The 22,170-nt window shown below is 40.4% G+C and overlaps 1 protein-coding gene across 4 annotated transcripts in view; it reads right to left on the bottom strand.

Annotated features, from left to right (window-relative positions):
- LOC126257353 (protein UBASH3A homolog) overlaps window positions 1-22,170 on the bottom strand; it is a 229,655-nt gene that overhangs the window by 14,758 nt on the left and 192,727 nt on the right. For all 4 annotated transcript variants that reach the window (XM_049955559.1, XM_049955558.1, XM_049955557.1 and 1 more), the window contains 3 exons: window positions 13,161-13,376; window positions 7,112-7,363; window positions 6,777-7,022 (listed from right to left, as the gene is read on the bottom strand). In XM_049955559.1, coding sequence (XP_049811516.1) covers window positions 6,784-7,022; window positions 7,112-7,363; window positions 13,161-13,376 — 707 coding nt within the window. In that variant the 3' untranslated portion in view covers window positions 6,777-6,783. The remainder of the gene's footprint in view (window positions 1-6,776; window positions 7,023-7,111; window positions 7,364-13,160; window positions 13,377-22,170) is intronic.

Below are 22,170 nucleotides of genomic sequence, written 5' to 3' on the forward strand. Positions count from 1 at the left end.
ACTGGGTCTGCGCTCTGTGTGCTGTTTGTGATAGCTGTCTGTAGTACTCCTCTATGAGGCCCACGCCAGCTCATTTGTGTCAATATGTATGTCCACCGGTAGGGATTCTAAATCCCTCCACCCTGAAAAGGGTTTTTAGGGCTGAAAATGGCCTGATTTCTGTCGCACACTTCATCACAAACCCAGAGCTGGGCACAAGATTTCCCAGCAGTGGGTCTACCACTGAGTAGGCAATGTCCACACAGAGCCAAGATGTGAAGGCTGGCAGAAAGCTGTTCTGTCTGCAATGGTGCGGATGACAACTCATCCACAGGCATGTCGGGAAAGGAGGGTGCAGTTTCCAAGTCCATGTCTCAGCCACTGGGAGTCACGGGAGCATTTGCCGCTGGCACCATAGTCTGCGGACAAAATTAGGATGGTGGCATGTGCAGTATGGATGGGTGCAGTGAGGACGAGAACACGGTGCGCATGATGCTGCAGTTGGGAGGCTGCAACCAAGGAAATGCTGTGACCAATCCTGTCACCCAGATGGTGCAGAGACAGTGGCCTCACATGTCCAATGGGTCACAGACACAACTGATTTGAATGATGGGTCAGGTGCTCCTTGCCAACATCCATCACGAATGAAGGCAGACCTTTATGGCCCACCACTACACCTGGAAGCCATACCTGCTTCCAGCTGAAAAACAGGGCCCAAATGGCAGCCCCGCAAGGAAAATGCATTGGGCTGCAACATTCCAGGGTGTGCAACTCAGGGTGTGACAAATCCACACAAATCCATGAAGCCCCGTGGCTCACACCCATGCAAACATTCTGCCGGCCTGCACTCATTAATCGGCTGTACCTCATCCATGGCCAGAAAGCCAGACAGTGCATCATCGTGGCATGAGTCAAACAGACTTCATCATTTAGGGCTTGAAAGTTCAATGAACTCTTCAACCCCTAAGTAAGAACCCAGGTGAAACTGTGTGGTAGATAGATCCTGGATACCATTGAAAATGCGAAAATCTGTGGCATAACATCCTATCCTAAAATCTTGTTGCATGTATTGCAGTTGCTCTTTTCCTCTATAGTTTTTACCCTCTGGAACTCTGTATAGTACCATGGAAGTCATTCCCTGACATTGTAACACCTGACCTATAATCCTGTCCCTTCTTTTTGTCTGTTTTTCCCACATTGTCTAAATGACAGAACCATTTTAACCACAATATCATTTAGACGATACAATGAGGCTGTGAATCCATACATGAAGAAATTATGGTTTTCCAATTGTTCCCTTCTTCGCTGATTCTTTGGTGAACTTCCTTATTCCTTAACTTATCAGTCCACCTTATTTCGAACATTTTTCTGTAGTACCACATCTCAAATTCTTCAGTTCTCTTCTGTTTCTGTTTTACCACAGACCATGGTTCACTTCCATACAATTTATTTCTTCCTAAAATTAAGGCCTATGTTTGATACTAACACATATCTTTTGGCCAGGAACGCCCTCTTTGTCTGTGCTAGTCTGCTTTTTATGTCATCCTTGCTTCATCTGTCATTGGTTATTTTGCTTCCAAGGCAGCAGAATTCCTTAACTTCATCTACTTTGTGATAATAAGTTTTGATGTGAAGATTCTTGCTATTCTCATTCCTGCTACTTCTCATCACTATTGTCTCTCAGTCCATATTTCGGGACCCATTAGCATGTTATTTCCATTCAGCAGATTCTGTAACAATTCTTCACTATCACTGAAGACAGCAATGTCACCAGCAAATCTTATCATTGATATCCTTTCACCCTGAATTTTAATCCCACTCTTGAACCATTCTTTTATTTCCATCATTGCTGCTTATAGCACAGACTGAACAGGAGGAGTGAAAGACTGCATCCCTGTTTTATATCCTTTCTAATCTGAGAACTTCTTTCTTGCTCTTCCAGTCTCATTGTTCCCTCTTGGGTCTTGTACATATTTTATATTACCTGTCATGCCCTATACCTTACTCCTATTTTCCTCAGAATTCTGAACAAGTTGCACCATTTTAGACTGTTGAACACTTTTTCCAGTTCAACAAAGCTTATGACATGTCTGGATTTTTCTTCACTCTTGTTTCCATTATTAAGTGCAACATCAGAATTGGCTCTCCTAAAGCCAAACTGATCGTCGTCTTACAGATCCTCAATTTTCTTTTTCATTCTTCTGTATATTATTGTTGTCAGCAATGTGGATGCACAAGCTGTTAAGCTAATTGTGCAATAGTGCTTGCACTTAACTTCTCGTGCTAGCTTCAGAACTTTGTGGATGAAAGTTTTCCGAAAGTCTGATGTCTGTTTCATAAATTCTACATTCTGCCTACATATAGGAAATTGGACAACACATCCACCATCCACCAATAACAACCACATGCTTCCCAAAAAAAGTAGTCTGCAAAGCTACCATGTGCCAAGAGTGCTCTGGTACTGAACAAGGGGAAAACTGACATGGTGCAGTCTGGTTCTGCGCACAGACTGCACAATCCCACACAAAACGTTCAATGTTATGATCGATTGCTGGCCAGTAAACACGACACCATGTCAGAGCCAACATATGGGACATACCTGAGTGCATCGCATACAGCAGTTGGAGTATGAGAGGACAGAGTGCCGGAAGGATGATAAGTCAACAGCTTTGCTCCACTGTGGCAAGCTTGAGGACACACTGGACAATGTTGAGTTGATCTCATAGAAAGTAAAATGTATACCACTCTGAATCCACTCCCTATGATTTTTCAGAAAAGTGGGTAGGTGGGCATGGCAGCTGCATCCTCTTGTACGGTCAACAGAAAATTCAGCAATGTCTGCTGCAAGGTATCATCCAAGGTGAAAACAAGAGTCTCTTGTGATCGAACTCGGGATCTGGTCCTTCCAGCAACCACGATAGTGCATCTGCTTTGGCTTTCTGGGCAGTGGACTGTAACGAATGTCGTAGCAATAATTATTGAGAAAAAGTGCCAACATCTCCAATAAATGGTCAATCCTATCCAGTAGCTTAGAATGAGGGCTGACAAACAAAACAAGTGGTTTGTAGTCAGGGATGAGAAGGAACTTAGCTCCACACAAAAAAAATGTTAAACTTTGTAATGTCAAAAATGATACACAGGGCACCCTTTTTCACCTACAAATAATTAGTTTGCCCCCCTGACAACTTCACCAATAACTCCTCCAGACATGGAATGAGATACTAATCCATGACACAGTGTGTGCTGGTTGCTTGGCTAAAATCATTGCAAATGTGCACAATGCCATCTGGCTTCTGAATCACCAATAAAGCAGTAGTCCATTGACTAGACGAAATAGGAAAGATGATGTTGAGTTCCTGTCAATGCTGCAACTCGGCTTTGAACTCCTCACACATGGAAAACGGAATGGGGCAGCAATGAAAACATTTATGTATTGCTGATGACTTAAGAGAGAAACATCGTTCTCAAATTTTCTGCATGACCAAAGGTATTCTAAAACAGCTGACTGAATTTCCACAGTGAAGGGTAAAAATCTTGAAAGGGAACTGATTGGGACACTGAATGGACTTTGTCAACTATCTAGAATCCAAAAACAGGAAATCCATCTAGCACAAAAATATTTTGCACCAATGGTAAATTTACCAATAACAATGAAAGTTGCCATCCCACATTCTTATAAAGTGCTGAGATGTAGTACTGTCTCACAGTGAAATACATTGTTTACTATAAAATGCTACTTGAAAATGTGTTTGCTGGAACACAGGGCAGCCCAGGAGTCTGTACATGTGTAAGTTAATTAGGCTAACCACTGCCCTCGTGCTGGCTCGAAATGCAATCGGTCACCTAACCACATTAGTAGAATACAGTGGGACAAGGCTCATGGGACATCAGGGACAGCTTCTGAGTCCTGGGAAAATACTGGGTCTCTGACGACCATCATGCAACTCGCCAACTATCACAAACTGATACCAAATGGTCTATGTCTTGGCATACCTCACATGTTAGACAGGCAATCCTGTCTAATGCGCACAGAATGACAATTGGGGCAGGACCACTGACTTTCCCATTGAGTGGAAACAGATTAGGAAGGGGAGAGATGCTGAGAGCCCGAAAACATTGCAAGCAGTGACCCTGACTCTTCGACTCACTTGCACCTATCAAGTTCACCACCAGGTGAAGACAGGCAGTGCTGTGACATCATCCCACTCAAATCATTAATGGTGTCATCACATGATGGATCAGCAGAGGCAATGTCACTGGGCCAACCTGATGGGACAGTTAATTCTGCTTACCATGCATACCTAACTTTGCTATCTGCCATATGTCTGAAAGTACATCATTTGCCACTGCCCTAACTTAATGTGTTTCAGCAATTTTGGCAACTTTGAATAAAGAAGGGTCAGACGAGGCTAATACCTCAAGTCTGGATCTCAAGGTCAGGTTCTAATCAGACAATGACATTTCTAATCATTGAGTCTGCATGTCAGGTAGCTCAATGGGGACACTGAAACTAACACTTACAAAAGAGACCTTGCAAATTGGCAACCAAGTCACAGATGACTGATTGGGGCACTTGCAGTGCTTGTCAAACTGCAACTGTACTGCCACCACATGTGTTTGATGTCCAAAATGCTGTGTGAGTAACTGACAGAGTTCCTCAAAGTTAAGTTACTCAGAGTAGCTACAGGGCTTCAAATTAAGCACAATTTTGTACAACTCCATACTTCTGGACAATAACAAGGTGACCTTATGAGGTGGATCAACATTAGGCCTTACATTGCAGTGCAGCAGGGACTGGTGCAGGCAATTCTTCCACCTTTCAGTAGACTCCTCAAAAACAGTGAACAGTGTTGGGCGGGGTGGGGGAGAAAGCTTCTCTGCAGGTGCCTGGCTTGCCACTAGTACAGTATTGGGAGTGCATCAGTTCCATATTCTGTCTGAGCAGCTGCTGCATCTGCTCCTGCTGAAGCTAGAGCCACAACTGTTGCTGTCAGCATTGCATAAATGTAGGAACCATGGTGGCTACAATTTAACACTATGAGGGGGAAAACATATCACACATGTACGGATGTCCTCTGTCATTGCTTTTTTATCTGCATAGGCATGACAATCTCACTAAATTGTCCAGTTGGCACAAATGTCACTAATATAGTTGATGGTGGGTACTTGACTGGGAAACCAGGAAGTCGAACAATGAGAGAGAGAAAACATAATGTATGGGTCAATCCTTGGGGGAACGGAGAGTTCAATCATCATAAAGAGACTGGCACAGAGTAAGAACAAATGCAACCAGCACGAATGATCAAAGCAAAAAGCACACGGAACCAAGAGCACAGTGCAGAGCTGAAGCTAGGACCATGTTGGTTGATCTCAGCATGAGAACTGACTGGCCCAGTCTAGTGCCTTCAGCAAGTAAACACTTGGGTTAGTGGGTCTGTCCATACTATACTCCACATGTACCATCTGCGATATCTTCCTACACTATGCCGTGAAACCTTCACCAGCTCATCTATGGCCATAGATATGTTCACTGGTGGGGATACTCAGATATTCATATACTTTTGCTTTTCCTCAAAGTAATCCCATTTTCAGAATACACAAATAATGGGCACTTATTTGCAATGGAAAGCTATCAGCACAGTATTTATCTACAGAGGTGTGAAGAAATTGCCTATAAACTAATAATTAATCTGGTGTATAGATTCAGTCTCAGCAGGTTTCATCTTTCTATGACATGTCCCAAATAATGAAAATTTATACAAGATCAATACCCAAACCCTGGTTACCTGTTTTTGTAAACAATAGCCTTAACATATTAGGCAATTAAGCAATCTCAACAACTCTCCCCGCCTGACTTAAACCTTCATTGTCAATGGTTTTTCTATTATTATGTCCAAACCTACAAAAATAGTTCTCCATTCTGAAATATGACCACTGATAATATGCTACAAATCTTCATTGATCACAACATGATTAACACAGTGGAGTTAATCATTTCTCAGCACTACTTTACTGAAATCATTCCACATAATTTCATTTTCATAGATTTCATCCCAATTCACCTCAGTGAAATTCATTATCTTCATATTCATAAAAAACAGTCTGGCATGACACACATTAAGTTATACAAGCAAATCATCTCTGATGGCAAAAAACATACTGGTTTTAGATGCCTGGCTGACAAATACAGCCACTACTTTCCTTTTACTTGTGACCCTAGTAGAGTTTCCTCTACTTCCTGAGCTGAGATTATTGTTCATGTTGTCCACCAGTTTAATCAGTCTTTCACTGGTTTCTTTAATTGATATTCCATTAGCCAATATTCAGTAAATCTTCACATCAATACAGTCACAGTTCTCCAAGCAACTAATCATTTTCCCTTTCTATGCCACTTTATTCAACTTCTGTAACTTCTTTTAAATCCATCTCCAGTCAATGTATCTTCACCAATAGCCTTGATTCTGCCAGCAAATGAATTTTTCCTTACAGTTGTTCATTATTACCATCTTCTTTATTATTTTAATCCTGGTACTTTCCTGTTTCTTATGCTTGTCTAGTCCATACCTATGAACACCATATTCCCCCCCCCCCCCCCACCCCTTTTCCCCAATGAACCCATAGTGCTGATGACATCAGTACTTTAAATTTGACCAATTAAATTTTTATTTTGTTTAATATCAATTTACATTTCTAGTAATAAAGATTATCGTTTATTTATACATGTTCATTCAAAATGACAACTCTAATTTTCCAGTTTTTTGTTTAGATGTTATATTCAGATGAAATCATATACTTACGTGACTGTTATGAAAGAAGCGCCTTCCAATCAAAGCGCATATTATTTGAATGTGTAACAGGTGGTATTGGTGGTTCATCTAGTTCCCATTTTCCAGAGCTGACTTCACGAACTGTAGCTGTACTACAATATGGTATCTTCTGTATCAAACGAGTCATATCAGCACGATTTCTAGGTGCACATCCTGTCAGCTGACGGGAACAGACATCAAGTGTTGCTGCATGTCCTACTAGCAAAACATTTCCTCCTACAAAAATCGGAAAAACATAATACAATAATTTCTATAATGAAGATACAATGATTACATTTTAAAGCTATAAGTTGTTTCATACATACCAACATCAGCAGTGCTTTTCACGATACTTTGTGCTACATAAAAACTTCTCATATAAAACTGTTCAACACTCTCTTGTCGGTCATGCAGTTCCTCTACACGTATAAGTGGCTTATAGTTTGTACAGATATTAAAACCTGCTGCTTGTAATTCCTCGATAGTCATCCAGTCAGGAAGAGAATCGGGATACCATGCTAACCACTCAAAGAGACCAGGTTCAATTGCTATAGGCAGTTTATCTTCTTGTCCAAGCCCTGAACAGGAGAGTTACTAATACATATATATTCCAACACATCAGCTAAATTATTAAACTAAATCTTACAACATCCATTCATTAGTAAATACTAAAAATACAGTATATTCAGGAATATACAAATATTTGGTATCAAATAATGAAAGTGATGGAACTGTTGAGTGTACTGTGAAATGAAAATCTAGTAATGTAAGTCACAAAATGAGTCATATCACTGTAACATATTTGAAACAGTAATGCTGTAACTCCATGTTAGTACTGATCTGATACCTACACCCTTGGCGATAGCTGGTTTGAGAACACTTTTCGACATAAATGATTTCTCATTTAGTGCTCCGCCGGCCGAAGTGGCCGTGCGGTTAAAGGCGCTGCAGTCTGGAACCGCGAGACCGCTATGGTCGCAGGTTCGAATCCTGCCTCGGGCATGGATGTTTGTGATGTCCTTAGGTTAGTTAGGTTTAACTAGTTCTGAGTTCTAGGGGACTAATGACCTCAGCAGTTGAGTCCCATAGTGCTCAGAGCCATTTGAACCATTTAGTGCTCCCTACCCCCTTTTCCCTTGCACACTTTCAGCCACATCAATTTCCGCTACTTTGATACACACTAGAACTTGCACTTGTGCGCCCATGATGCCCCTCTAATCTTAGCGGCCCAAGCAGAGGCCTGTGTTGCTACCCTCAATTCAACACATTCTGAGCAGCTTGAAGTGTACAACCCGTAGTGAGGTGGGTTCCTCTCATCTGAGGGTTTGGATGACCCTCCCCCCCCCCTCCCCCCATTAATCTTCCCCAACTTATCCTTCTCTCCTCCCCACAGAAGCAACTATTAGTTCTGAAACCTAGGATTGTGTGTCACTTATGCTTCTGTGTGTGTGTCTATCGGCAGTACTACAAATTTCACCTGCTGAAGGTAAGTACTATCACATCAGGTATCTTAGGTGTAAACATTTAGCCTAGAAAAAGGAAGGAGTAAGAGTGACAATTTGCCATCTAGATGAATCAGTTACACAGTGAATTGCAAACTGGCATGACATATTTGTGCTTTTAATAACCCAACAGAGAAGGGGGAGGATTAAACCAACACCAGGAAGAAGGTTAAGTTCATGTCCCAATCCTATAGACCACTGACTGCTGACCATTGACAATGTCACAAGAAAATGTTAAGCACATAAAAAAATTAATGTGCCTTGCTGAAAGTGTTACTTGCTGCTTTGATCATCTTACTATATTAGAAAATATTTTTATGCTGTCAGGTGAGCATAAATGAGAACTAGTCATGCAACTAACAGAATTTCAGCAACATTTTATTGCGAATGACTGGTTCTTTTGAAGATCTGCTTAGCATAGTGGGTCTGAGGTGTCAGCTGTGTATCAGCAGTGAAGCAGTGGCCCAAGAATGGTGTACATAATCCTCAATGACAGCACGACACAAAATCACACCTGGACTGTCACATCAGAGGAGCAGCCAGTGCTGATAGCCCAGACACTGCAGCACAAATTAGGATCATGTTGCATTTACAACATATTATATGATCAACAGGGACTACTATGCAGCAAGCTGAGCTACAAGTGAGGGCACTCTGCATCAGTTTACCCTCTCACCACTTGTCACCAGGTAACCTGCCTCCAATCATTTAGTGAACGATGTAACTGGAGTGAAGAATGGCGTAAAGTTGTGTTTAGTAATAAGAACAGAGTCTGCCCTGGCATTATTGATAGTCACTTCTAAATGCAGTAGTGTCTACAGTTCAAACTACTACAAGCAGGTCTACATCAGGTAATGACATACAGGACCAACTCCAGACTTCAGGATGTGGACAGTTCTTGGAATGAGTGGTGTTGTTTGAAAGAACACGGAAAACTGCAAAGTAGACACAGATCATCTTGCAGCGTATTTGTAACCATTCCTATATCAGAGTCATATATTTTTCTGGCAGGAAAAGTTGTCATACAAACTCAATGTGTTCTCCAAGATGTGAGTCATTCTTCGGTTAACACCATCATGAGATGTATCACAATGAGCACTTGTGCAATGTGATGGAATGACATGTGATCCAGTCTGCATTGCCCAGTTGCAACAGCAGGTGGAAGTAGTAAAAAAGGTGAAATGCTGCATTACTCTTGTAACCTTAAGCTTTTTTCCATGGAGGGGATTTTGTCGCTGTGAAACTGCCTGCTACACAAAGCAAGGGTTATAAAGAGCCAATTAAATTCAGATGTGTTTGGATATGACCACATATTCACATAAATTTCCAAATTATTAATCAAATATTCAAAGTCAATATAAGTTATTTTGAAATAGAATTTATAAAAAATTTTTGCTATAGAAACAATCAAACTAATTAATTTATTTTATAGAAGTTCCTGTAATTGTGAAAAGAATGTTGGATAGTCTATATAAAGGCAAGCTATTAGCTTACATAAGTTCCTGAGAGCTTGAAAATCCCCAGGATGCTTACACACATCCTGCCACAAAATTGTCCAGGAAACTACTAACTACAGCGAAGTTTGTGCATGTTCCTTACTCCATCATTAATGATCAAAAGTTTATAATTATATTTGTAGCACATGCCTTAACTTCTCATTGTATTGACTAAATTACAAAACTTTTAATGTAAATTCAGGTGTTCATCAGAATCAAGGGTATAATCAAGAATGCTCCAAGGAAGTGTGGTAGGACCACTACTATTTTACTATTTTCTATATACATAAATGAGCTGGAAGACAGGATGGGCAGCAATCTGTGGCTGCTTGCTGATAATGTTGTGGTGTACAGGAAGGTGTCAAAGCTGAGTGACTAAATGAAGATACAGGATGACTTACACGAAGTTTCTAGTTTGTGTGATGAATGGCAGCTAGATCTAAAGGTAGTAAAAACAGACCCCTAATGTCCAGATACAGCATTAGTAGTGTGCTGTTTGACACAGTCACACCATTCAATCATCTAGGCATAACATAGCAGAGTGATATGAAATGCAACAAGCATGTGAGGACTGTGGTAGGCATGACGAATGGTTGACTTCAGCTTATTGCTAATTTTAGGAAAGTGTGATTCGTTTTTAAAGGAGACCTCATATGTCCTGCAAGTGTGACCTATTCTGGAGTACTGCTTGAATGTTTCAAATATGTACCAGGTTGGATTAAAGGAAGGCACTGAAGAAATTCTGAGGCAGGCTGCTAGATTTGTTACCAGGAGGTTTGAATAATATGCAAGCATTATGGAGATGCTTTGGCAACTTAAATGGGAATCCCTGGAGGGAAGATGACATTCTTTTTGAGGAAAACTATTGGGAAAATTTGGTGAACCAGCATTTGAAGCTGACTGCTGAACAATTCTACTGCCACCAACATACATTTTGCATAAGGACCACAAAGATAATAGATAAGAAATTAGGGCTCATATGGAGGCATATAGACAGTTGTTTTTCCCTTGCTTTATTTATGAGTGGAATAGAAAGGAGGACAACTCTTAATGGCATGGGTTACCCTCTATTGTGCACCATATGGTGGCTTGTGGACTTGTATGAACATGGAGTAGATGTTGATAGATATAGAAGTGCACTTACAAGCTGATTAATACTGGATGATGCCTCATGGTCATTCAAGTCTTAAGTAGCACTAGAAATGTTCTTGGTCAAAATTTACTTTTCAACTTTGTCAAATTACATTGCTCAGCCAGAATATTATGACCACTTCCCACCACAAGGCTGAATGCCTCCTGGGTGTTACAGGCACGTGACACAGTAAGGAAAGAGTGTAAGCAGGCACGAGTTGAACAGGCAGTCATTACAGTGAAGATACGGGCTGCAAATGCATAAATCCACGGATAGAAGTGGTTTTGACAAAGGGCACATTGTTGTGGCACTGTGTTTGGAAAGGAGAATCTCTGAAATGGTGAAGCTGGTCGCCTGTTATTCTCACTACTGCTGTGAGCACCTGTGGAAATTGGCTGAAGGATGGTGGAATACTGCATAAGCTGTATGGTGTTGGATACAACATCTCAACACAAAATGTGGAGGTTGGAGGATCCCCACTGTATAACCCAGGATAGGCAGCAATCTGTGGCAGACCTGAGAACAGAGCACAGTGCTGAAGCAGGCACAAGTGTTTCGTAGCACACTGTTCAAAGGCCACTGTTGAACATGAAGCTCCACATCACACAACCCCTATACATTCCTATTTTGATCCAGCAAAATCATGAGTTATGATCGCAGTGGGCACAACATCACTGAGTTTTCACTGTGTATCAGTAGAAAAATGTTGCCTTTTGAATGAATCGCATTTCCTGTTATACCAGGTCAATGGTTGGGTACTAACATGCCGTCATCCAGGCAAATGGTTGCACAAAACATGCACCGCACCACAGGTGCAGGCCAGTAAGGGCAGAATTATGCTATGGGGTACTCTGAGTTGGGCTTCCATAGAACCTGTGGTGATAATCAAAGGCATCATGACAGCAGTGAACTACGTGAACATTACTGTGGGCCAACTGCATCACTTCATGCTTGAAGTCTCCCCCTATGGCAATGACATCTTCCAGCAGGATAACTATATTTCAAGGTCAGAATCACGGAGCAGTTGTTTGAAGGGCATTGATGTCTTGGCCAGCAAATGTTCGTGATCTGTACCCTTTGGAACACACTTTGGGTGTCACGCACTTGCCCATAAACCACCATCCCAAAGTTAGCTGAAATTGACCTGTGCGTAGGCATCTGGTGCCACATACTTCTGGAATCCTATCAAGGACTTGTAGAATCCTTGTCAAGCAGAATTTCTATTGTATTGTGTTTGAGAAGTGGAACAACACGCTATTAAACAGGTGGTCATAACGTTTTTGCTCATCCGTGTATGTAACAACTGATGCTCTGAGTAATGTGCTCATAATTATTTAATTACTGTTTCACCCTAGTTTTAAAGTTTGTCTTTAAATTTGTGCACAGTCTTAGATTGGTTGAGGTTGGTTGGTTATATTAATCATAATTTTCTCACCTCCCAAATGATGCCTCATTTGTATGCAAAGAATAAAGCATTCCATCCTGGATTGTCCATTGTTTGAATAAGGCATCCTACACTTATGTCACAATTACTACTCTTCGTTAATGTATTTCAGTTCTTTAATTACACAATGCTCCGTGCAACATAAAGAACATGACTTATTTTTTTGTTTCACAATTCAGCTTTTTTCTTTTGATCCCACACCAATCTAACTACCCTCTTCTGACATGGGAAACACTATCACCTGGACCCCAAACTGATTACTGGCCAATTCCAATGAGGTCACACCATAGTGAATGGTTGAGTTGAGGTACAGTCTCTTACTACTTTGTGCACACTCAAATTTCATGATTTTCAAACGACCAGTGTATGAAATAAGAGTTTCCTCTTTGCCTCTTACCTTACACAATCTCCTTCACCCATATTCTATTTTCAATTGTGTGTTCTGTCCTTTTTCTTTTTTGTTAGTTTTGATCTAGCTTCTCCCCCTTCGTTTTCACAGCACTGTCCCTAGTTTTCACTATCTGCTTACCTTTTCTTTCCCTGTTTCCTTCACGGAAATGTAATCTGTTCCCAATAACTCAAATTCCAGGATCAATACTCTGGTTTTACTATTAGCTGATCTCCACCCAAAAATTCAATAGCTTTGCACATGCCACAAGATCAAATTCAGCTCACCAGTTCCTTATAAGAATTACACTTTAGTTAGTACCAGAGTATCAGAATAATCAGAATCTAAATTTAACACAGGGATTATCAGCCCTTCAAAATGGCACTAATTTGAGAATAACAAGCTGGACTTACCTCTTAACACACCAGCACAAGTCTGCACACAGCGGAGGGAAGGTGATGAGAATACATGCTTCATTTGAACTCCAGAACCTCGTAATGCCTCTCCCACTAGCTTAGCTTGTAGCTCCCCAACACATGTAAGGGGACAGTCTTTGAAGAACGATTGTGGTCCACCCCTTCGAGCTGGGACTGACTGTGGCATGTTGAGATCTTTGCGAATATATTTACCTACAAAATATGAAGAGTAACAATAACTAATAATTCCATCAGTACTTGCTTTGGGACTTACAGACAGTACATATACTAGTAAAGTTGGTTATGAGTGACATAAACCAACTGAGATAAGATTCTTTTCACAATGTGACAGCAAATTAAAACTGTGTGATGGTCAGAGACCTGACATGTGGTTTTGGAAAGCAGCTCTTCCGACTGAGGTATGTGAGCATGCCTCACTGATTGATTCAAAGGCTCAACTACAGAATGGCCCTCTCTCCATTTCTTGCATAGTCAACACATGTTCTTCTCCCACAATGCTGTAGGCCTATCATTCCAAAGAAAATGGATAAATTGTAGTTTCATTGCTGTAACTTGGGTACTATATAGTGTATCTTCCTTTTGTAATGCTTGAATGAAATGTGGAGGTGAATGTGGCAATCTAGAATTTGAGTACAGCATATGGAAGCTCAGTGCCAGGTCAGAGTCCCAGTCTAGTGCACAATTTTTTATTTCTACAAGGGGAAGTCATGAAGTTTTAATTATCACCTCAAAAATATCCTGCTGCAATAGTGAACTTGGTAGGGACCTTGAGTAGTGGTGAAATCCACACTTTGGATGTTCGGGAAATGTTCCACTTCGAAAACCATCTTGTCATGATTCTGGAAATCCTGTAATCAATGGTTTCTTCACGCAATGAAAGACAAGGAAGTCACTGGGTATCAAGTTACAAAAATAAGTGGTTGGAGCAAAATTTGAGATCCCAAAGAAGTAGCATGTGTGGCTGACAGTGAGTACTGTGTAGAATGAGCTGTGGCATTGCTGGAGCAAAGTGACCACCTGGGAGAGTTTCGTGTGATGCTGTCTTCAGATCCTCCTGTAACCTCATTAGAAGATAATGTTGTTTTGCTTTTGTAACAATTTGCCTCTTTGGATAATAATCTGTTAGCATCCAGGGTTGCCACAAGTTTCCCCAAGTGAAATTCCCTGATTTACAGACAAGTTTTAGCATTTCTCCCTGACAAATTTTGATACCTCCATCAGTAATGCTGGAATTCAGTATTGTGTTGGCCCACCCTTAGCCATGATGACAGCTTCCACTCTCCTCGCACGCATACGTTCAATCACGTGCTGGAAGGTTTCTTGGCAGCCCATTCTTCAAGGAGTGCTGCACTGAGGAGAGGTACCAATGTCAGTAAGTGAGGCCTGGCACGAAGGCGGTGTTCCAAAACATCCCGAATGTGTTCTATAGGATTCAGGTCAGGACTCTGTGCAGGCCAGTCCATTACAGGGATGTTATTGTCGTGTAACCAATCCGCCACAGGCTGTGCATTATGAACAAGTGTTCGATCATGTTGAAAGATGTAGTCACCATCCCCGAATTGCTCTTCAACAGTGGGAAGCAAGAAGGTGCTCAAAACATCAATGTAGGCCTGTGCTGTGATAGTGCCACGCAAAACAACAATGGGGGCAAGCCCCCTCTATGAAAAACATGACCACACAGTAACACTACCATCTCTGAATTTTGCTGTTAGCACTACACACACTGGCAGATAACATTCACTGGGCATTCGCCATACCCACACCCTGCCATCAGATCGCCACATTGTGTACCGTGATTTGTCTCTCCACACAACATTTTTCCACTGTTCAATTGTCCAATGTTTATGCTCCTTTCACCATGCGAGGTGCCGTTTGGCATTTACCAGCGTGACGTGTGGCTTATGAGCAGCTGCTTGACCATGAAATCCAAGTTTTCTCACTTGCTGCCTAACTGTCATAGTACTTGTAGTGGATCCTGATGCAGTTTGGAATTCCTGTGTGATGGTCTGGATAGATGTCTGCCAATTACACATTACGACCCTCTTCAACTGTTGGCAGTCTCTGTCAGTCAACAGACAAGGTCAGCCTGTACACTTTTGTGATGTATGTGTCCCTTCACATTTCCACTTCACTATCACATCAGAAACAGTGGTCCTAGGGACGTTTAGGAGTGTGGAAATCTCACGTACAGACTTATGAGGCAAGTGACACCCAATCACTTAACCACATCCAAAGTCCGTGAGTTCCACAGAGCACCCCATTCTGCTCTCTCACGATGTCTAATGATTACTGAGGTTGCTGATATGGAGTACCTGGCAGTAGGTGGCAGCACAATGCAACTAATAAGTAAAATGTATGCTTTCGGGGTGTCTGGATACTTATGATCACATAGTGTAGCTTCGCTTTTAGTGAAACTGAAGTTGACAGTTCCTGTGGTTTAGTATGGTTAGAAGTTATACTTGACAACCAGAACAAATTAATAATTGGTTCCTTTTATGACCCCCTGACTCAGATAATACAGTTTCTGAACAGTTCAATGAAAATTTGAGTGTCATTTCAAATAGGTACCCCACTCATAAAATTATAGTTGGTGGTGAGTTCAATGTACCTACTATACGTTGGCAAAAATGTGTGTTTAAAGTCAATGGGAGGCATAAAAATCATCTGAAATAATACTGAATGCCTTTGCAGAAAATTATTTTAGACAACTAATTCAGGAGCCCACTCGCGAAGTGTAAATATTTGCAAAATAATACTTCACCTGTCAGCAACAAATGATCCTGACCAAACGAGCATCATGACAGGTACAGGGATTAGTGATCACACAGGAATTAGGTTGTTGCAGCTAGACTGAATGCCATAACATCCAAAACCACCAAAAATAAATTCAAAATATATATACTTAAAAATCAGATAAAATTTTGTTTGACACCTTTCTAAGAGACAGTCTCCAGTCCTTATAATCTGCCTATGTAAGTGCAGACCAGATGTGGTTTAAATTCAAAGAAATAGTATCAATGAGACTTGAAAGATATATATGAAATAAATTAATAAGGGGTGATGCTAATTCCCCATCATACACAAAACAGGTCAGAATACTATTGCAGAAGCAACAAAAAAAAGCATGCCAAATTTAAAAGAACACTAATTCCCGAAGTTTGGTAAAATTTGACTGCAGCTTGAAATTTAGTGCAAACTTCAATGCAAGATGCTTTTAATAGTGTCAATAATGAAACTCTGCCTCAAAATCTGGCAGAAAACCCAAAGAAACTCTGGTTGTATGTAAAGTACACCAGCACCAAGATGCAATCAATACCTTCACTGCATGATAGCAATGATAGTGTTATTGATGACAGTGCAACTAAAGCAGAGTTACTAAAGATGGTTTTCCAAAATTCCTTCACAAAAGACAACAAAGAAAATGTTCCACAATTCAAATCAAGAACAACAGCCAACATGAGGAACATAGAAGTAGATATCCTTGGTGTAGTGTACCAGCTTAATACACTTGAGAAAGGCAAGGCTTCCAGTCCAGATCGTGTACCAGTCAGGTTCCTTTCAGATTAGGCTGATACAATAGCTCCATACTTAGCAATCATATACAACCACTCACACAACCACTAAAAGATCCGTACTCAGAGAATGAAAAGTTGCACAAGACACACCACTATCCAAGAAAAGAAATAAGAGTAATCTGCTGAACTACAGATCAATATCATCAATGTCAATTTGTAGTAGGATTTTGGAACATATACTCTGCTCAAACATTATGAATCACCTTGAAGGAAACGATTTGTTAAGCAATAGCCAATACAATTCAGAAAACACTGTTCTTGTTCTCATGAAGTAATGAGTACTCCCAATAGGGGACGTCAAATTGAGTCCATGCTTTCAAATTTCCAGAAGGCTTTTGACACTGTTCTTCACAAGCGACTCCTAATTAAATTGCGTGCCTATGGAGTATCATGTCAGTTGTGTGACTGGACTCGTGATTTCCTGCCAGAAAGGTCACAGTTCGTAATAACTGTTGGAAAGTCACTGGGTAAAGCACGAGTAATATCTGGTGTTCCTCAAGGAAGTTTTACAGGCCCTCTGTTGTGCCTAACCTAAACAATTTAGGATATAATCTGAACAGTCCTCTTACATTATTTGTAAATGATGATTTCATCTGCCATTGTGTTTAGTCATCATTGATAAAAGTGAATTGCAATATGATTTAGACAAGATATCTGTATGGTGTAAAAAGTGGCAGTTGACTTTAAATCATGGAAAGTGTGAACTCATCCACATGAGCACTAAAAAGAATCAACTAAATTTCAGTTATACGAAAAATCACACAAATCTAAAGGCTCTAAACTCACCTAAATACTTAGTGATAACAATTATGAATGATATTGATCACATAGATAATGTTACGGGGAAAGCAAACCCAAGACTGTAATTTATTGGAAGAATGTTTTCTAAAATGTAACAGATCTACTAAAGAGACTGCTTACACTAAGCCTGTTTGCCCTCTTCTCGTGTACTGCTGTGTGGAGTGGAATCCACATCAGATAGGATTGATGGAATACCTTATCACACTGTATTATAAATTGTAACTTCATTTGATGTTGTCAATTGCTGTAATGGCCTAAAGACAATAAAATCTTTATTATTATTATTATTATTATTACTATCAAAAAAATTCAAAGGAGGACAGCCAATTTTATACCATCACAAAATAAGGGAGAAAATGTCATGGATATGATACACAAATTGACATGGCAGTCATTAAAACAAATGTATTTTTCACTGTGGCAGGACCTTCGAAATGATCATCGTAACAAAATAAGAAAAATCAATGCTCACACACAAAGATTTACGTGTTCATTTTTCCGCATGCTATTTGAGAGTGAAATGGTAGAGAAGTAGCTTAAAGGTGGTTTGACGAACCCTCTGCCAGGCACTTAATTATGAATTGCAGAATAATCATGTAGAAGTAGACGTGGATGAGAGGGAATGTGCCGCACTGTTCTTCACCATCAGGATTTGTTTGTCTACACACGTAACATCTGCAGTACCTAACCACACTGTCAGATGCTGGTGCATTGCTACAGTACATGTCCAACAACTCAACACAGACAGTCAACATTGTGCCGCTTTGTTTTGTCTCCACGAGTGGCTATCTAGGGATCTGTGGCAAGAGGATTTCATTAAAACTTCATGACTATCATTTGTAGCACATGGTGACCAAAGGGAACTGGACATATTTCATGCTGCTAATGTGCAGCACCTAGGCAAATAGGGTGGTAGACTGAGCAGGTGCCCTCACTATACACAGCCATTTACGTAGAGATGGGGAAAATGGGCAATAGAGCACTTTGTGTTTCCATATGATGCATGTGTACACAATAGTGAGTCTGAGTCTGCCATGGCACCTCAGTGGCTTATTTGAGCTTTGGGCATCGAGACAACATTCACAGCTACAACACAATTCTTAGGCACTTCGCAACCTGAGAATAGGAGGTGTTCTAAAGAAGAAGCCACCTTATCTGAATATGACTGTAAGGACTTGGAAAACATTGAGAAGGTAAGAGAAGCAATGATTCGGAGCCCAAGGTTATCCGCAAGAAGACATACTAACGAATTAAAATTAAGTTGTGAATCAGTGCACATCATTTTTTGAAAAGATTTAATTTCATCCCTACAAGATGCATACAGTTAAACATCTTAACACACCAAAACATATGTTGCCTTGTATTGGTAAATACACTAATTTGGCTTTGTTTTCTTTTATGTGCATTGCAAGCACATATTAAGGATCTTGGTTTATTCTGGAATAACTCTTCCAGTGTTGTCAACAACTTGACCTAAACATTTCTGCTTTGCACACACAGACAGCAAGTAACCAACAGGACAGTGTGTGTCTAGTTATACTCTGATTAACATTGCTTTGCAACTGACATTTCAGCAAGTCGAGTGGTAGGAGCTAGCTGCTATCCAATCATACCTCTTACTCGAGTGCCAAATGCTTGGCGCATGGCCTGTTTTGCAGCACCTTGTGAAATGTGGCTGGCTGCATGTTGGCATCACTGCGCTCTCCCTGAACCCCTCTCCCTGCAACCTCCCCCACTATAATTTCTTAATCACAAAGTAATTTTAATAGGAGTATAAATATTGATGTGATGTCAAGCTAACTTTTATGTGCTCTGTACAATGCATTATCACTGAAACTTACATCGATTGTGAGTCATGAGACGAAATTAAAAAAGTGCTATGTAGTACATTGTCACTTTAAAAGCAGAAATAACATTGTCAATATGAGAAAATTGTGATCCGCGGTGTGAAAAAGATTGTTTTTGTAGTAAGATAACTAAGGATACAGGTTATCAAAACAACATTAACAGATGGAGAGATAACTTTGGTCATCCATATAATGAGCCCTTTGCACCTATACAACCTCCTGTTATGGGTTGGTGAATAAATTCACAGCATTTTTCTGTATGTTTAATAAATAAAACAGATGCACATAATAAAGACTTTAGTTATCAATAATATATTCTCCTTCATATTTCCACAGTCTGCCAGGGAACTTTTCAATTCCGCAACTGTAGAAATCAACTGGTTTTGAGGGGAAGAACTCATTGAGCCATGTTTGGAGTACATTTTCATCTGGAAAGGAACTTCCTGTTCGATAGAGAGTGGAAAAGATGAAAATCTGAAGACACAAGATCAGATGAATAAGGTGGGTGTGGAAGGATTTCTCAACCCCTCCTGTATAATGTTTTTTGTCAGTTTAGCAGAAAAGTTTTGGAAAGCTCTTTGATATGCAGCAACACGAATGCTCCATATTTTCGTATTACAAAAGTATAAATTCAAATTCCACCAAACACAACAAGCCAGTTTCCAAAGCATTGAAATTGAGATTATGATGCACTTTTGTAAGCCAATCATAGCTCACGTCAAGTGATCTCATCAGCTGATGACAGCAGATATTCAGAGCCAATAGCAACATCACTGTTAAATAGTGCGAACACACAAACAGGAAAAGTTAATGGTTTAAATTAATATGCATAGTGTAGCTACAAGAAAAGCTAAGCTTTCACGGATAATATTGGTCTTGAAGATTCATAAACTACAAGAGAAACTAAGCTTTCGCATGTAATATTGGTCTTTTTTGCTTAAGTTACACTTTAAGATACATCACACAAATGTTCTAGTAAAATTTAAAACAATGAAATAAATGTCTAGTCTTTTCGGTTCAAAATTCTTCTAAGTGGCTGGTCTCAAAGTGTTAAGTTTTAAATGAGAGTCAGACGTCCTATGACTTAATAAAGTCTCACTTGAAACGTAATAATCTTGCACAAAAGGTAATTTACTTTGAAAGTAACGCTTTTAAAACCACCAGGCACAATATTTTTCTGAGTGTTGTTAGAAATAGGTTCATTTCAACAGTTGACAGAGAGTGCCAGAAAACAGGAGTTGCTGCACATGGGCACATACAAATACATAGAAAGCCCATATGTTCATACATATAAAGCATTAATATATCTCACATTACGTCGTAAAAGAAATAGGACATCAGAGCATATTCCAAGAGCATCAGAATTTCATAAACCATACCAAAATGCATAATTTGGCTTTAAGTGCACATTCGTATGTCCAGATTCACAATGAAGTAGGCCCCAACCTGACATTAAGCATTTTAGTGCGGTTTTCAGGACGTAAATTTTCTTGGAGTATCAGCACTGTACTATCTAATGTCTTGTTCTTTATTGTGGCATAATGTCATATGTGCCAAAAGATGAAAACGTGTACTTGAAATTCAGCAACATTACGAACTAGCCAATACTGTAGAATGAAACACATCATTTCAAATAAATTAACTACCTCAGCAGAAAAGATTAATAATGGCCAAATTTCCTTAGCAAACTGACAAAAATAACTTCATTGTGCTGCAAGGCAATAAATGCTTGACTGCCAAAAACATGGAAATCAAACCAAATCAGAAAACAAACAAATAATATATTTTAGGCTTCTGTAATTATGTGAACATATTTTAAGTCACTTGATAGCTCCCGGCCACAGAAAACTGTTTTCATTTGACGTGGGAGCTGTAAACAAAGAGGAAACAGCAAAATCACTAAACGTAAGCATGGGTGACAGGGAGAGAAACCCCTCGCCACACCAAATATGACTGCTCTGCGCGTGCACAAATCTGGACATCTTGAGCGGGCCAGAAAAATTTTTCTGGTTAGAATCTGGATGCTTGCTGCTACTGCTGACACAGCTAATGCCACACTTCCAAGTAGCCAGAAGCGGGAGAAGGTACTACTCACACATGATACAACTGCATATGTCTGTACACCAACTGGTGCCACCAGCAGCTGCTGACTAAGTACGACATGCTGTTGGTCAGGCATGCTGTCAGTGCTCTCTAGCTTGCAGCCCACAGCGTGGAATTCTCAACTGTCGCGCTTAACTAGAGGGGAACATGGGCACCGTCATCTGCCCACCAGTTCCTTTGTCTTGGCTTCCATGTTAGGGAGCTAAGAGTCACCGCTACATGGGTGCTGTGTGGAACTTCTTGGGTCTTCAGCATTTTTGAAAAAATGACTATCACTAGGCTGATGTACAGGGAGGTCATCGATTAGGGAGCCAGTTTTTAGTGTTTCTCTTTGACAGTAATTATGCTAAGCCTTGTAATTATTTCAGCTTTGTGTTTAGCATAAGAGCATCACTGGTGGATACACACCACCAGTAACCAGCGCCCTAAGTAAGCTCTCCCTTGAGAGGACGCTAGTGCACTAGCTATAAGGTTTATACTCTGTGTTATTCACTGTATCTTGTGATCATGTGAATAAAGCCGGCTGTAATAAACACAGGTCATGTGGAGACTACCCCCTCCCCATGCCAACTCTGACTGCTATGCCCATGTCTGAATCTGGCAGCTTGGGCACGCCAGAAAAATTTTTCCAGTTAGCATCTGCATTCTTGCTGCTGCTGC

The sequence above is a fragment of the Schistocerca nitens genome, chromosome 1 (genome assembly GCF_023898315.1).
Source record: "Schistocerca nitens isolate TAMUIC-IGC-003100 chromosome 1, iqSchNite1.1, whole genome shotgun sequence".
Classification (NCBI taxonomy): Eukaryota; Metazoa; Arthropoda; class Insecta; order Orthoptera; family Acrididae; genus Schistocerca; species Schistocerca nitens.